This window comes from Myotis myotis, unplaced genomic scaffold (genome assembly GCF_014108235.1).
Source record: "Myotis myotis isolate mMyoMyo1 unplaced genomic scaffold, mMyoMyo1.p scaffold_m19_p_6, whole genome shotgun sequence".
Taxonomy (NCBI): domain Eukaryota; kingdom Metazoa; phylum Chordata; class Mammalia; order Chiroptera; family Vespertilionidae; genus Myotis; species Myotis myotis.
In genome coordinates this window covers 37,116,051-37,133,613 of record NW_023416368.1, presented here as the reverse complement: position 1 = coordinate 37,133,613, position 17,563 = coordinate 37,116,051, and the positions used below count along the sequence as shown (strand labels likewise).

The 17,563-nt window shown below is 37.9% G+C and overlaps 1 protein-coding gene across 1 annotated transcript in view; it reads left to right on the top strand.

The window, feature by feature from the left end:
* Positions 1-17,563, top strand: part of ADAMTS19 (ADAM metallopeptidase with thrombospondin type 1 motif 19) — a 213,363-nt gene that overhangs the window by 141,180 nt on the left and 54,620 nt on the right. Inside the window, exons 14-16 of the mRNA XM_036315582.1 lie at positions 2,244-2,371; positions 8,080-8,200; positions 15,523-15,603. Of these exons, the coding sequence (XP_036171475.1) occupies positions 2,244-2,371; positions 8,080-8,200; positions 15,523-15,603 (330 nt within the window). The remainder of the gene's footprint in view (positions 1-2,243; positions 2,372-8,079; positions 8,201-15,522; positions 15,604-17,563) is intronic.

Here is a 17,563-nt window from a genome sequence, read left to right as displayed (position 1 = left end):
CTAAGTCTTAATAACATATGACACCTTGAAATGCAAGTGGCTATTTCTGTTACTGTTATGGAGTACATGGATCTGTGGCTAGGAGAATTAAATGCAAGGCATCGGTGCCGCAGAACATTTATTTTTAGAGAAAAATGATGCATGGCTTTAACATTCAGGTGTTTTGCATACTCTGTGCTGAAATTTGGCTGATATCCATGTTTAATGCATATCTTGGAAAGGGTTTGTCTCCTAAATCAAGACAGAACCTGCCTGCCAAGTGCTGGCATGTTAAATGGATCACTAGAATGTCACAATCTCAAGGGTATACTCCAGGAAGGAAGATTGGTATCAAATGTTTATGTCATCTGTAAAGCTAAGGCAAGCACAGCCAATTGACAATATGTTGTAAAAGGAGAAATACAAAGATTTTTATCTGGAGTCTTGCTTGGAATGTGAGCGGAATTTTCTAGATTAACTCCTGTCAACATTATTCATATATCAGGTTTGCTCCTTTCTTTCATAAAAACCCAGAAAGAGAATTTTTTATATATATATATGTTCATTTTTTAAGTGTTACAATTACAGCAGCTGTTTTTAAGTCCAAAGATATGACACAGTAAGCAGCCACTGAATAAACATAACCTGCTTTGAGGTGTGAGAGCACACTGAAATGCTTTATTGTGGCTTATAATGGCATCCTAAAGGAAAATTTCAAAACCATGCACATTGAAGGCCTTGTTCCAACTCATCAAAATTGTTCAAAGCAGTATTCAGAAGCCACATGTGAAAACTGTTGGAAATGTTCAGTTCTGAAGGCTCATTTGACTGTCCGTCTTCCCTTTGCAAAGTGATACCCTGTTCCATGCCTCTGGCTGTTACTTGGTATTTATAGAACCCCATCCGCATCCTGGAACGTTACTGAAGACATACTCGAAGATCAGTGGCAGAGACTGTCAGCTATTTTCCATTCTATTTATATGAGCTTAATAAACAGTAAAGGGCCCGCCTGGTGTCAAGCCAATAGAGTAGTAATGTAGCATGGAATTTGCTGTAAAGTTTCAGATTTGGATAATCCTACTACTGGTGTTACCAAGTACTACAGCTCCTCTGTACCATGCTTAGAAATAGAAACAGCACTTTAAAAATATTTTTGGCACTCTTTGAGCTTAAAGGCAAGTGTTTTAATTCTAACTGCCTGATCTTATTGTTTAACGAAGTACTGAAGAAGACTGCCAGCCATTCAAGAATTCTTTACCTAGAACTGTGGTTCTCAACCCTGACGTCCTAGACACTGACATGCTTTCTGACGAAGCAGTAAAGGGGGTTGAGTCCTAGACAGCACGTCAGCAATTGTGCACACCAATAGACATTCTAATGGGATTGTATTACATTTCTAAACATCCTAGTCATGCAAAAGCTTATACAGTTGTTCATCTTAGAAGTTCTTCTTTCTCCCTTTAGTAGTTTTTCAATTAGAAAATGCCAAATGCATAGGAATGAAAATTAGTATATTGGGATTTATAAGTGAGGTCAATAATACCAGAAACTAATACAAAATAATATTGACTATAAACTGTAATTGAAAAATAATTTTTAAAATATTTTTACTGATTTTAGAAAGGAAGGGAGAAGGAGAGAGAGAGACAGAAACATCAGTGATGAGAGAATCATTGATCAGCTGCCTCCTGCACGCCCCCTACTAGGAATCAAGCCCACAACCTGGGCATGTGCCCTTGACCAGAATCGAACCCAGGACCTTTCAGTCCGCAGGCCGCACTATTCACTGAGCCAAACCTGCTAGGGCAAAAATAATTTTTTTAAGTTGAAAAAAAGGAAGGGTTTTAGAAATAAAGTAAATCTTAAGTGGGCAGATGTCTGATATGTAATTAAGATAAAGGGGAATTTGCTCCAAAAGGTGTGAGCAAAAATGGAAGTGGCCATAATATTTTTCAGGAAGAATGATTGGCTTGTGGTGGTAGAGGTTCAGTGCCAGAAAATAATAAGTGATACATTTTGAAAATAATCTAAGGACAGATTTCTTAAGAAGGACATTGATGCTCGTTGGATAACAATATTTCTCCAGGCATCATCTCATATGCTACTCATAATAACCCTCTAGTGTTATCTACTCTAGTATTACATTATCCAGTTAACATCAAATTCTATTTTTTACTCAATAACTGTTCTGAAAAATAAAGCTTAATATTAAAATATTTATGCAGTCACGTTTGCTTGTTTCTTTTTATCTACTCCATATGTAGGAAAACCATGTGCCTTGTTTTGCTCACCTGTTGGAAAAGAACAGCCTATTCTTCTGTCAGAAAAAGTGATGGATGGAACTTCTTGTGGATATCAGGGACTGGATATCTGTGCAAATGGCAGGTGTCAGGTAAGACGGTCTAAAAGGGAGAACATATATGCTGAAAGGGGGCTGTGGGACCCCTGAGCAGCTGCCCAGTACAGCGGAGAGCTTTGCCCTAAGATTCAGAAGATGTGGATGTTGTCCTGACTCAACTGTGATCTTGATCAAGTCTGATCTACTTTGTATAATGTAGGGTGTGGACTAGATAATCTATATTATCCTTTACTAGTGGAAAGAATATGAGATTTTTATTTTGTTAGTACTTATTATAGGTCTAAAATTGTAACACTTTGGTCATTTTAAGTCAAAACATTGCAGACCAAAAATTCAAGCACTCCAGTTCTCCATGTCTGATGTCCAAGACTGAGCCATGTCATAAAAACTAAAGTCAATCCTACTACTCATTTAATATGAAAGCACTTTATTTTTTAATGGCTTTTTTATTGATTTTTAGAGGGAAGGGTCGAGAGAGAGAGAGAAACATTAATGTGAGGCACATTTATTGCTTGCCTCTTGTACACACCCCAACTGGGGATCAAACCCATAACCTGGTCATGTGCCCTGACCAGGAATTGAACTGATGACCTTTTGGTGCATGGGATGATGCCCAGCCAACTGAGCCACACCAGTCAGGGCTGAAAGCATTTTAAATCCTATATAACAAAAGCCTAAAATGCTAAGTGTCCTGTCGGCCGTTCAACCTCAAAGTGTAATGTTTTAATGATATGCTAAGGTCGCTCAACCGCTCGCTATGATGTGCAGTGACCACTAGGGGGCAGACACTCCAACCAGTCGCTTAGCTTGCTGCTGGGGACTGAGTGAATTGGGCCGGACACACCCTGGAGCCCTCCTGCGGTCCCTCCCAGGCTGGCCAACCTCCTGTGTCCCTCCCTGGCCCCGATCGTGTGCCGGTGGGGTCCCTCAGCCTGGCCTGCACCCTCTCACAATCTGGGACCCCTTGGGAGATGTTGAAGAGCCGGTTTCGGCCTGATCCAGCAGGCCAGGCTGAGGGACTCCACTGGTGCACTAATTCGTGCACTGGGCCTCTAGCCTACATAATAAAATCCTAAGTGACCATTACAGCAGAATGAATGGAACAACCGGTTGCTATGATATGCACTGACCACCAGGGAGCAGACGCTCAATGCAGGAGCTGGCCCAGCCGTGGGCAAACTACAGCCCGCGGGCCGGATCCAGCCCGTTTGAAATGAATAAAACTAAAAAAAAAAAAAAGACCGTACCCTTTTATGTAATGATGTTTACTTTGAATTTATATTAGTTCACACAAACACTCCATCCATGCATTTGTTCCGGCCCTCCGGTCCAGTTTAAGAACCCATTGTGGCCCTCGAATCAAAAAGTTTGCCCACCCCTGGTCTAGGAGCTGGCCCCTGGTGATCAGTGCGTTCCTACAGGGGGAGTGCTGCTCAGCCAGAAGCCAGCTGCCAAGGCGTCGGGAGCCTCTCCCGAGGCTGCAGCAGCAGGCACAACAGGCCGTGATGAGTGCGAGTAGCGCCCGGCCCCAATTCGGGCCCCTCTCTGCCCGCCTGCCGCTTGGCACTGCTACCTCCCTCGGGGGATGTTGGCAGTTGGACATCCCCAAGGGATCCTGGACTGCGAGAGGATGCAGGCCTGCCTGAAGGATGCCCCCCTCCCCACCAGTGCACGAATTTCGTGCACCGGGCCTCTAGTTTTCTTATAACACTTAAACATTTCATTTGCCTCTGTCTTCCTTTTGTTAAATTTTAATTAAATTTATTGGGGGGTTACATTATTAATAAGATTATATAGGTTTCAAGTGTATGATTCTATGATACATCATCTATATATTGCACTGTGCACACCACCCACAGTCAAATCATCTTCCATCACTATATATTAACCCTCTTCACATTTTACTACCCTCCCAGCCCCCTTTCCTCTGATAACCACCATACTGTTGTCTATGTCTATGCGTTTTTGTCTGTTTGTTTTCTTAAATATATTTTATTGATATTTTACAGAGAGGAAGGGAGAGGGATAGAGAGTCAGAAACATCGATGAGAGAGAAACATCGATCAGCTGCCTCCTGCACACCTCCTACTGGGGATGTGCCCGTAACCCAGGTATATGCCCTTGGCTGGAATCAAACCTGGGACCCCTCAGTCCACAAGCTGACGCTCTACCCACTGAGCCAAACCTGTTAGGCCTGTTTGTTTTCCTTGTTTGTTCATTTGTTGTTTTCAGTTTTATATCCCACATAAGAGTGAAATTATTAACTTTTGCTGTCTGATTTATTTAATTTAGTATGGTGTTTTCAAGAGCCATCTGTATGATCTTCATCTACTGCATGCATACGTGTGCTCCTCTTCATTTATCATTAGAAAGGTAGCAGTTCTGTCAAAGTGAGGATGAGAAGCACAGTGGAAAGAACCAAGGCTAGAATTAGATAGTTACAGCTCTGCCACTGCCTCAGGTTGGCTTCCCTGGGAGATTAATGTGCAGGATGTTTAATGGCACGTGTTTTCATGATAAACATTTATGTGGGGAACGACAGGAGGCAGGATTGGGCCCGGGGAGAACTTGGGCCGGAGTGCAGTCACAAGACCTCAGCTGACAACTTCAGAGTTGTCCCCATTTGGGGTGGGAAAAGGCTCTTTTTACCTGCAGCATCTACGAGCATTTGGACGCAAACTGTCTTTGGAGAGAATGTGACCTTGGGAAATGAAGTTTTCTTCAGACTAGGTAATTTCTGAAAAGGGTTGGTGGCTGAGAGCATCTGAGTGGAGCAGCGCTGAATCCATGACAGCCACTAGGAAACTGTTCTTGGGAAAAGCACTTGATAGGCATGCATCTGTGTACTACTCCGCAAAATGAAGTTGTTGGACCAATGGTCATTGCTTTTTGTGTGCAATACACTCCTTTGAAAATCTGATAGAAAGTGTCCTTTTCCCTGCCACATACGCTCACACACCAAAATTTGAAAACAATTGCAAGCTATTGATGGATCAGTCTGGTTCGATAGAAGTCTATGGACTTCTGGATAAAAACTTGAAAACAACATGAAACTTAAATGCTTCACCAGCTCTGAGATTCCGTACTTTTCCAGGATGCTATAAAGTTTAAAGCGCAGAATCATGTACTAACATTGACATAAGAAATGGTTTTTAAATTACATATTAATTTCCTTTATTCTTTAACAGAATATGGCAATAATGTAAAATGTATTTTTTCATTTATATGTAAAAATAAGTCATTGCAGATACTTCTCCATATTTGTTTTCAGAATTAAAATTATGTATGTTGTATAATTAAAGCTTTTAATTTAATTGTCATTGCATGTAAATCTGTCAGACTATTGTATGTCTTAAATGAATTTACTTTTCAAGAAAAAATTTTCCAACTATATATGCCACATACAATAGCCTAAATTACTATGCTTCTCATTTAGCAATGTTGTGTAAGCCAGATCTTTTACAGAGTTCCTAGCTAGACATTAAAATTACAGCAACAACAAAAAAAGTATGCATAAGTGCTATGAGACTCTGATGATTAGAATTACACTAAAGTCCTATGAAATGGATTTTGACTTCTAACAGCTTTGGAGTACTTCAAGATTCTGGCTTTTTAACTAAAATGCTTCATTCAGTCTTTCAGTATAATTAAAAACATGTTCTCCCTCCCCCTTCTCTGCCCCCCCCCCACCCCCACACACACACAATCTTCTATATGTTGGGTTTGGCTTGAATGTCTTGTTTTATCACAAAATGCTTAGTCCCGAAGCTGAATATAGAATTTTCAACTTGGTGAGTGGACTAAGGAGGGCAATTGAAAATAGCTTTCTCCCAGCGACATTTCCATCATGGCAAAGGGTAGGGAAAGCTCGACCTCCTTAGGACCTCGTTACCCCTCCGTCTCCAGCAGCCAGTGGCATCTCAGGTACGCATCACCACTTAAACAGCATTGCCTTTTCAAAGTCATCCATTTTCAACGCTTGGAGTTATGTGAGCATATTTTGACAAGCGTGGGTATTTGAGACTACAGATTACAAAATATGAAATTCTTGCTTCTTATCTTAAAAAAGGCACGATTATTGAGCCATGGCATATGTCTATCCCAGACTTTTATTTTAGGTTTACAGACATGTAATATTCCAGTTATAAGGGTTAGACAAAGGAGAAATTATTAAGTACTAATTTATTCAATTTTCAAAGTACTATTTATTGGGTTTATTGTATTTGCCAGGGTATAAGCTGGGGGCTAGGGACAGAACAATAAAGGTGCTTTCGTTATTTCAAAATCACTCTAGAACAGTGGTTCTCAACCTTCCTAATGCCGCAACCCTTTAATACAGTTCCTCATGTTGTGCTGACCCCCAATTTCATTGTTACAAATTGAACATAATTAAAGCATAGTGATTAATCACAAAACTATGTAATTATATATGTGTTTTCCGATGGTCTTAGGCGACCCCTGTGAAAGGGTCGTTCGACCCCCAAAGGGGTCGCAACCCACAGGTTGAGAACCGCTGCTCTAGAATCTACTCTAATTTTTTTGTCATTTGTATATGAAAGAGATATTTTTTACTCACCCCAGGACTCCCAAGTCTTTTCATGGCTCTGCTTAGTGAAGTTCTCCCATACCTTGGTTGTGTTTTGAGAATTTCCCGTGGTGGCCACCTCTTTCATCTGGAGACATTCCCTTTATTCCTCTCTGAATAAACTTTCATTTGCTGGTCAGAGTTTTCTGCTGATGTGTTGCATTGTCTACCTCTTGACATGGATACAGTCCTTGACACAGGAAGGATGCTGTATTATGCAGGTTTCATGTGGTTTTTGCTCTCAGGATGTTTACCCTGCAGCTGCATGTTATCTGCCGGCTTCCCTCACTGTAACACCACCAACACCAGCCACAGCAAAAGACCCTGCTTCTGTTTCTGTTTTATTAATATTATTTAAATCCCTCTAAAGTAATTGTAACTTATAAATGGATGTATCCTCAGTCCATCTTGCAACTCCTATTTAGCGATAAGATCCTACTATTTATTTCTGACAGCGTTGATAATGATAAATTCTGTCCTTTGAATATGCACAACTTTGCACAATGTTGTTATATTTTCTGCACATGCACGGGAGACCAACATTATTCACTAGAAAAGAGTCAGTGATTTAATCTCAGAAGATTTGTATTAACACCATTTTTCTGGAAGTATATAAATATAATTCCCCTGTGGTTTATATTTTCTTACAGCAGCCACATTTGTGTGCTGGATGCCAAAGAAGACAGGGATAGAAGTTTATTCATGAACTGTTGTGAAAATAAACATTTATTTGCTTTTCAAAATAATTAATATTTAATGTTCAATATTTACTTTGAAACGTTAGAAGTGAAGCCATCCATATAATATAGTATATCTATTTTTGAGTAGAGTGATTTAGATTAATTATGTTTAATAGAAATGTCACTGCCTTTGGGATTTATGTAAATTGCATTTGTTTCAATAATACTTTATCAAATTGCTTTAGGATAGCATTTAATTTTAATAAAATAAAAATATTCTCATCACTATTCTGCTATTGGATCACTTTTAGATAATATTTGACATGAGCTTGCTGTATTGGTTTGCACCAGAGAATATGACATTTTACTAGTTTGTCAATTATATATGTCTAGTTTGTAGAGACTAGGCTTGTCCTAAATTAGAGTTAAAAAAGAAAAAACTCACTTTATGATGTACTGCTATTCTTTTGTTACAGAAAGTCGGCTGTGATGGTTTTTTAGGGTCTCTTGCAAGGGAAGATCATTGTGGTGTATGTAATGGCAATGGGAAATCGTGCAAAATCATTAAAGGAGATTTCAACCACACCAGGGGAGCAGGTGAATATATTTTTATATTTTCAAAATTAATAATTTGAACAATCTTTGGGGACAGAGATTACATTGAACTTGACTTAGAAATCGCAGTTCTGAGTCTATTGAAGACTTTGTAATGGGTATTGAATGATTTTTCACGATGACATACAATACATGTGATATGAGCCAGAAATTCTAACAAGCCCATTTCCCAATAATGAAAATATGAAGTCATCTGTTGTGCATTTAATAAATTGGAGCAGCAAGGGAATAATCTAATTTGCATTGGCAAATGTTATCAGGTTTCCACAGGCCTTATTCTCCAATGCAAAGCACAATGTCTCACAGAGAGTAATGATTTGTAACAGCCTGAAGCAACTATTCAGAGTATTAGACTTCAGGTTTTCAGCTTTCCATTGTCTTTATTTTTTCTTAACGTTTTTACTAAATTTGAAGGGAATACATTGTTGGAAATAGAGAGTCTGTAGCAGTGTAGCATGGTGGAAACAATAACAACGGGGAGTCAGAAGATGAGGGATGGTGTTCCTGATATATTAGTAGTGAGAAGCCACCCTCTATTCTTTTGTTCTCTCATCTATAAATACTAATACTCAGGGGCTATGAGGATGAAATGAATATGGTTGATCTATATCATGTGAGTTTTAAAGTGATCCACAACAAAAAGTAATGTACTAGTAACCTATACTGAATATCATGACCCACATATATACTTTAGAAACATCAAATGCTTTACACTCAGGTCCTCAAGCTTACTGGGAGGGAGCACATATTTCTGTGTTTACATTAGTTCAATAGGTAGATGTCCACTGGACATCTACCTATTGAACTATCTTATTATTTGTGATTATATTTTCATCATCTTTAGGATGTACATATTACATATATTAGCTTTTTCCTATTTTAAATTTCTTTCTTGGTCAAATACCAAAAACCCTGAGACTAAAATACATATTCGTTTTAATACAAAAACAAGCCATTTGTTTTTGAATGATCAAGAAAACTGAGTTCATTCTAGATAAAGGAATCCTTCAGAAGAGAATATTAGACACAGCCCTCTGAAGTCGAATGTAAGCATTTGCTAGGCCCTAGCAGAATAAAAGATAACATGAACGCAAGATTTTGAAGCCTAACCATAACCAAGGTCCAGGGTGAGGTGCAGATCAAGACCTCAGTCTCCAAAGCTGTGAAACGGGGGCCTGTGAGTCAAAATCTGCCATAACCCACTTAGAAAATTCTAAAGCTGTGACAGCTCTCAGACTTTCAGCTAAGAAGTTCAGATATAATAACTTTTTCAGCCTGATTTGGTGGCAGAAATATTTGTAGTGCAGAAGGTCAAACGAAGCCTGAAAGACTAAAGATGTAAAGACACTAAAATTTTTGAAGAATCTTCTTGCATAGTTATTTAGCATGCATGGGAACAGTTCACTGAAGAATACTGATGCACACTCAGCACTGATATCTTTCATTCTATTAACACTTGATTTTTTCACCAAGCATAGAAAAGAGAAATACTAGTTAACCAACCAGTAATGTTTATCATTCTGACTGCAGTTATGTGAGTACACTTTTCCAGATTCCTATTTTGAAAATTGTTTGTTTTTATTGCACTTTAATTTTGTTCGTTTGTTTGTTGGTTGTAGGTAAGCTACATTAAAGGCATCTGTTATTTGGAAAATGTCTGAGATTCCTAAGATATTGGAATTATCAGAGACTAATAATATTACTTTCTCCCTTAAACTCTATGCCAGTTTCACGTGGCTCACAAGAAAGAGATGGGAATTCTTAACTTGGACCATATGAATGGTTCTGCATGGTGTGGTCTCTACCTGTCTCTCCAGCAACATCTGTCATTAAGGTCCCTTTCCTTTTGTAAGCTACGGCCACCAGGTTTCTTTTAGATTCTCCTATTAACTTTGTTCCCTCCAGCACCTTGCAGTTAAAAATATGGTTGTTAGCTTTGCCTGGTTAATTCCTAGCCATCACTTAGATCTCAGTGCAAGTGTCACTTATGCATTGAAGTGTTCCCTGAATAGCCTCCACCTCCTAGCACTAACAAACATTATCATAGTCATATTCAAATTCATATTCATTCATATCTATATGGTGTAACTCTATTCACATTTGTAATTGTACATTCATTAGTCTTTACTTTCCCACTTTAAGGTCAATGAGAAAAAAATATCCTGGCTATTTTTGTCCAGGCCCAGATTCTCAATGACAGGCACTGTGTCTGATTCTTTGTTAATTTAATTAACAATGAAACATTACATTATTAAGAACTTTAAAAAACAAAGTGAGTCCTTAATTATATCACAGGCTTCATTTACTTGTGAATTTAGGAATGCTGTGTTCATTTCTCTTGAGACAATTTTATCCTTACGGTTTATGGACTTCCTAGAATTTCTTGAAGGAATTGCAGCCTTTTTTGGTCCAGTTGGCCATGCACACTGTATATGTTGTATGAGTAACACATGTGCAGACACATGTGGGTGTTTCGGTCCCTGTGCTCTATTTAGAGTTTGCTTAGTCATTTTTGTTGGAGCTAGAAAATAAACTTAAAAGGAGTTCATTTTTTTTTCTTGTACATTTATCATGTCCTTCATTATAACTTGCCTAGCTAGGAGATAATTTTTTAAAGGAATTTTTAAAGGTAAATTGTGTATTTGGCCAATTGTGGAACTAGGTAGTTATCAGTATACACTAAGAAGAAATGGGCATAAAATGTGTTCTTCTTAGTATAAGAGCTAATGATACTGATTCTGTGTAAGGAACACAGCTCTTAGACCGTTTGTTTGTGTGTTTGCCAGGAGAGTAGGAGTGTTATAGTGCCATATATTCTATTTTATAAAATAGTAGCAGTGGGTCATAGCAGGAAGTGCACAGTGGAATCAGACAGATCTGAGTTAAAAGCTTGGGTCAGCTAATTACTGAATATGGTTGTTAGTGCTAGGAGGTGGAGGCTATTCAGGGAACACTTCAATGCATCCCTTGAAAAAGGGATGAAGCCCATAATATAATTAAGGTCTCATGCAGACTTTTTTTTCTGCCTAAATTTATTTTCTCATCTATTATGTGAGAAATGTAATATTAAAACAATGGTACCTTGGATGTTATCATTATGATTAAATGCAGTAATTTATGTAAATTACCCATAATAGTGACTAGCACATAGTGTTGCTCAAAATATGGCATTTTTCATTATTACTTACCATGAAAATAATGATTGCTATTAGAATTTTAAGATGGCTGATTAATAATGGATCTCTGGCTATAAAATAGGATGGGATTTTCCTATGTAAAAAGCAAGCTGTCACAACATGAGGACACAATTTATAACAACGTTGTCACAAGCATTATTTCAACTTCTAAGCTCAGTGGTAACCACTCTCAGATTCACTTCTTTAAAAAATGTACAATATCGTCCTAACCGATTTGGCTCAGTGAATAGAGTGTCAGCCTGTGGACTGAAAGGTCCCAGGTTTGATTCCGGTCAAGGGCATAAACCTTGGTTGCGGGCACATCCCCAGTAGGAGGTGTGCAGGAGGCAGCTGATCAATGTTTTTAACTCTCTATCCCTCTCCCTTCCTCTCTGTAAAAAATCAATAAAATATATATTTTTAAAAAATGTACATTCTCAATTGTGCTAAATGGCTTATTTACTGAAAAATATCTAGGCCCCCAGTCATTAGCTACCTTTTTTCAAATGTCTTTGCTTAATATTTTTCTTCCTCTCTTTAAACTCAGTTTAACTCACCTATCCTCCAGCCCATTCCAATCAAATAACAGAAAATTGCTCTGGATATAACTGTAAACTTAGCTATAACTATTGTCCTAATTTACAACATACCTTTGCCTTTACTGCTAAACCCAGTTACTACCTCCACTTGCTGCTACCCAGTCTTTTTCTTAAGCATCCTGACATTTAGCATCTCCAGACACATAGCTGAATTCATGTACTGAGAGATTAACAGTCATCTCTTGATTGTGACATCCGGGCCCAATCTCCTTTATCACTTTTCTCTTCGATGTTGCTACAATTTATGATGCAATTGACCAACCACTCTTCTTGAGATATTCTAATCCAAAATAGCCAGATCTCCTCCTTCTCAAGATTATTCCTTCTCTATATTCTTTCCTGATTTATTTTTAACCTCTGTCAGTAGGTTAGAGTATCATTCCCCAGATGCCAAGGTTGCAGGTTCGATCCCCAATCCCTGATCAGGGTACATGCAAAAGTCAAACAAGGAATGCATAAATTAGTGCAATAACAAATCAATGTTTCTCTCTTTGTCTCTCTCTAAAAATCAATATATAAAAATTAAAAAACACACACACAGATTTTTCCATTTATAACCAAACAAACATAAAAACATCTCTTGCCAGTGGTTCTGTCGGTTGGAGTGTCATCCCATGTGCCTGAAGGGTTGTGGGCTTAATTCCTGGCTTTCAGGTTCCATCCCCAGACGGGGTGCATGCGGGAGGCGGCCAATCAATGTCTCTCTCTCACATCTATGTTTCTCCCTCCTCCCTCTCTCACTCTAAAATCAATAAAAAAAACAAACACATCCTCGTGTGAGGATTTTAAAAAAGCCCTACTATGACTGTCACCATGTGGAGTTCTTGACTTCTCTCTCGATTTTCTCCACTTACTTTCATGGCTTAAATGATTATCTCTGCAAAGATGCCTCCCAAAGGGACTTCAGTTGTCTGACCTTTTTCTGGAGTTCCACATGGTCAGAGTTCTTACTGGATATTTGTACTAGTGTGTTACACCATTTTGTTAAATACAAATTCCAAAGCTGAGTTTATGATTCTTATCACAAGTTGACGTCCACTGACTTGTAAGCAATGGCCCCATTCTCACATAAGTAATAATAAAGCATTGAGTTGAGTGTTTGTTTTCCCACTTTCTATTGGTTCTCAAGTTCAGAATTCTTTTTTTCCCCTTCAAATGCCTTCAGAAATTACTACCTTGGCCTCTACCATTCTTGGGTTTTTACATTAGACTTCTGACACTGTTATCCACAACTGCATTGCTGGGTCTCCTGCATCCTGCTGTCGGATAAAGCCTTTCAAGCCAGTATCTGATTACCAAAGATAAAGCCTCTAACCAGTATCTCATTACCAAGTTGCTTGCTATAGAATATTCTGTCGCTGCAAATTGAAAAATTCAGTGCCCAGGGCATAAACTCTCTTATTCTGTCAGAATTATTTTATTCATGTGTTCCTGAGGATACCACTTGTTCCTTTACTTTTTTTTAAGTAGTAGTTTTAAAAATATATTCTATTGATTTTTTTTTAGAGAGAGAGGAAGGAAGAGGGAGAGAGAGAGAGACAGAAAACCAATAAGAGAGAAACATCATTGTTTGGCCGCCTCCTGCACACCCTCTACTGGGGATCGAGCCAGAAACCCTGAAATGTGCCCTGACCAGGAATGGAACCTGCAACCTCATAGTGCATGGGTAAATGCTCAACCACTGAGCCATACTGGCTGAACTCCTTTACTTTTCTTTACATACAGTGAACTCCTTTTTCCTTTTTTTGAATTCCTTTTTCTATATCTACCCATATCCTATCTGTTCTTCAAAGATATTTCATCTACTTCTTTGTGAAGCTTTCCTTGACTATAAAAATTGTTTTCTCCTCTGAGTCATAGTGATTCCGGCTGAAGTCAGTGTTTCTCAAACATGAGTAATGTATCTCACCATTTACAAGGGAAAAATAAAAAGTAAATCCCACTTTTGTGAGTTAAAAATAGCAGCAAACCTTTTGAGTGGTGATGTGATCAGAGAGGAGGGGGCAGTTTAAACCACATGATTTATATTCTTTAGCAGGGAGTTAACCATAACATTTTGCATATGATCTTTTAAACTTAATTTTTGAAGTTTTATTTAACTTATATTTATATAAGGTATTTCTGCCTTATCTTTCCTATTCAGTTGAGTGCAGAGACCTTCCTACCTTACTTCTGTGTACAGATAGGCAGTAAGCATTTGTTTCTATTTTCATTGCTGTCTATTTGTTCATGTAACAAAAAGATAGTGCCTGTGTGGTTTGGTGTTACTAGCAATGGTTAGATTGAGTAAATAGCGTTAGCTAATGGAAATTATGATTCTAAAAAACATAATTCCAGCTACTGCCACCAGGTGGGGCATATGCTACCTTTCAATATATACCAAATACAAGAAACACTTTCAGGAATTTGAATAATTAATCAACAGCAGACAACTCTGAGATTAACTTTGAAATTAGACTTCTATCAGATATATGAAGCTACACAAATATACTAAGAAAAATATTAAATATTGCAATAAATTTATGTATCTATTTATTTTTAAATTTATCTTTATTGTTGAAAGTATTACAGATGTCCCCTCTTTTCCCAATTAACCACCCCCTCGAACTTGAAGCCACGCCCCCCCCCTCAGGTTTTCACCACAGTATTGTCTGTGTCCATGGGCTGTGCATGTATGCATATAAGTTCTTTAGTTAATCTCTCCCCACCCGTTCCATCCCCATCCCCGCCTTTCCTCTGAGATTTGTCAGTCTGTTCCATGCTTCTATGTCTTTGGATCTATTTTGTTCATCAGTTTATTTTGTTCATTAAATTCCACATATGAGTGAATATAAGTTTAAAGCTAAAAAGTTATCTATACTATTCTTTATTAAATGAAGTCTTGATTTTTACCTTTTCTGCACATTCTCTCTTCTATCCCACATTATCTGATCTTATTTCACTTCAAGCTTTATATTCCTAAAATTCTGCTGAAAACCTTTCCTAAAAAAGAGCTCATTGTGCTTTGTTTCTAGCTGTCGGACACCTTCCTAGGTGACCCTAGATTGCTTGGTGTGGCCTTACACCTACTTGTCTTGATCCCCGGTTTCACAACCCTTTGTGAGTCTCCTCAGGGAGAGGTTGGTGCTCAGCTACTCCCGGGACCTGGTGTCCTGCCAGCTGCAGTTCCTTCTTCCCTGCACTTTCTAACTTAAATGAGGTCCCTGAGCGGAATCTGAGGCTATTTGCTCTGTTCTAAGATCCACGGTGTTTCTACCTGGGCTGTCCCTTTGTGCTTTTTCTCTTCTCACCATTCGTATAGTGAGTTTGACATAAAATGTAATTGTCTGTTTGCCCTTGATAGTGCTGTAGACTGAACATCTTCTCCATTTGAAATGATGACAGCTTTTGTACTTAAGTTTTTTCTTCCCATAGGTATGGAAATATCGAAGCGAAAATCAAAACCAAAAAAAATGAAACGGCAAGTCAACTAAGAAAAGAGATCTCCTAAGAACTTGAGATTTACTTCATGATTTGTTAACTCTCGCAGGTTATGTGGAAGTGCTGGTGATACCCGCCGGGGCACGAAGAATAAAAGTGGTGGAGGAGAAGCCGGCCCACAGCTATTTAGGTAACCGGGGCTACGGACACAGAGCCCATCCAAGGACGAGCCGGCTCCCTGCCCTGGGAGTTCGATGATGACGAGGATGTCAATCTGTTTCTAGCTTTATGTGTGGATTTCCCAGGAAGCACCTTTTGTCATAGCAAGTAGAAGTTTCTTTCAAGGACTCCCCAGGAGCAAAAGCAATCTGGTTGTCTGTATGTTTGGGAGGGGTGTGAATTGCTTCCACATGTTAGTTCATGTTAAAAACAACAACAACAACACACTCATTGGAGGATTTGGGTATGTTTTATTTCATAGGTATGCATTTGTATAAAACATTTCATAAATATATTTATTTCATATACACACACACATATACACGTATTTATATTACTTGCATAAGTAAGTGCATATATTCCTGTGTGTATGTGTAATGATTACTTTTGAATTAGGAAATCTTGTGGGATGCTTTAAAAAATCTCTATATACTGAAAGGACTTAATATTTTAATGGGAAATAATGCTCTTTTTTTGCCTCACCTATGTAGAGAGTATTTAAACTTTTTAATTATTACTTATGGAAAGAATTCTATGAGCTATTTTAATTAGGCCAATTAAAAATGGTTTTTATTTAATGGTTTTTAAATATATGAAAGAAAATAGTAAATTGTCAAAATACATATTGCTTTGTATGTTCAAATTTCAAACTAAGTCATATGAAGTGATCTTTTATAGTCGTGGCATCACAGGTAGAGAAATCTAATATGATTAGGTCTGACAAAAACCATAATATTCTCCCCAAATTTAAACATTGTATTTATAATACCTTTTTAAAAAGCCTGCCTATTTTTTCTTAACAAAAAAAATGTCCCCATTATTCTTTTTCAAATAAGAAGTATCCTAATAGGGAAACACTTTGTACATGATTTAAAAAATCCAATATTATGTGATTGTTTGTATTCTACAATATTGAAAATTATCTGCACTCAGATTGAATTATTTTTCTTATTAGGGTTTGCTTTCTAAGAGTAGGGAGGTTTGAGGAAAGGGGACAGTAAAATAAATCCTTTGTTATGTGACACACTCAGATTATTTTTACTAATATTTAAATTTTGTTTTTACCACCTATGATTTTAAAATGCATTTTAAATGCAAGTAAATCATCCCAAATGTCCAAATTCAGATTAAAGCTCTAATAACCAGTTTTTGGAGACACTGAAAACTAGACAATTTCAAAATATTCATTCAATAGTAGACCTTTGGCTATTACACTGGGGAATATGTGTGTGTGTTTTCCCAAGCTGGAAAGGAATATAGATGTCTCAAATGGAGTTATCTCAAATTCTACAAAATTACATTGTATTATGATTTTTTCTTTTTTTAAAAATTAAATCTTTATTGTTCAGATTATTACAGTTGTTCCTCTTTTTCCCCCCCATAGCTTACCTCCACCCAGTTCCCACCCCCCCCTCTGCCCTTACCCCCGCCACTGTCCTCATCCATAGGTGCACGATTTTTGTCCAGTCTCTTCCTGCACCCCCCACACCCCTTTCCCCCCGAGAATTGTCAGTCCACTCCCTTTCTATGCCCCTGATTCTATTATATTCACCAGTTTATTCTGTTCATCAGATTTTTTATCACTTGATTTTTAGATTCACTTGTTGATAGATGTGTATTTGTTGTTCATAATTTGTATCTTTACCTTTTTCTTCCTCTTCCTCTTCTTAAAGAATACCTTTCAGCATTTCATATAATACTGGTTTGGTGGTGATGAACTCCTTTAGCTTTTTCTTATCTGTGAAGCTCTTTATCTGACCTTCTATTCTGAATGATAGCTTTGCTGGATAAATAATCTTGGTTGTAGGTTCTTGGTATTCATCACTTTGAATATTTCTTGCCACTCCCTTCTGGCCTTCATAGTTTCTGTTGAGAAATCAGCTGACAATCTTATGGGTACTCCTGTAGGTAACTAACTGTTTTTCTCTAAC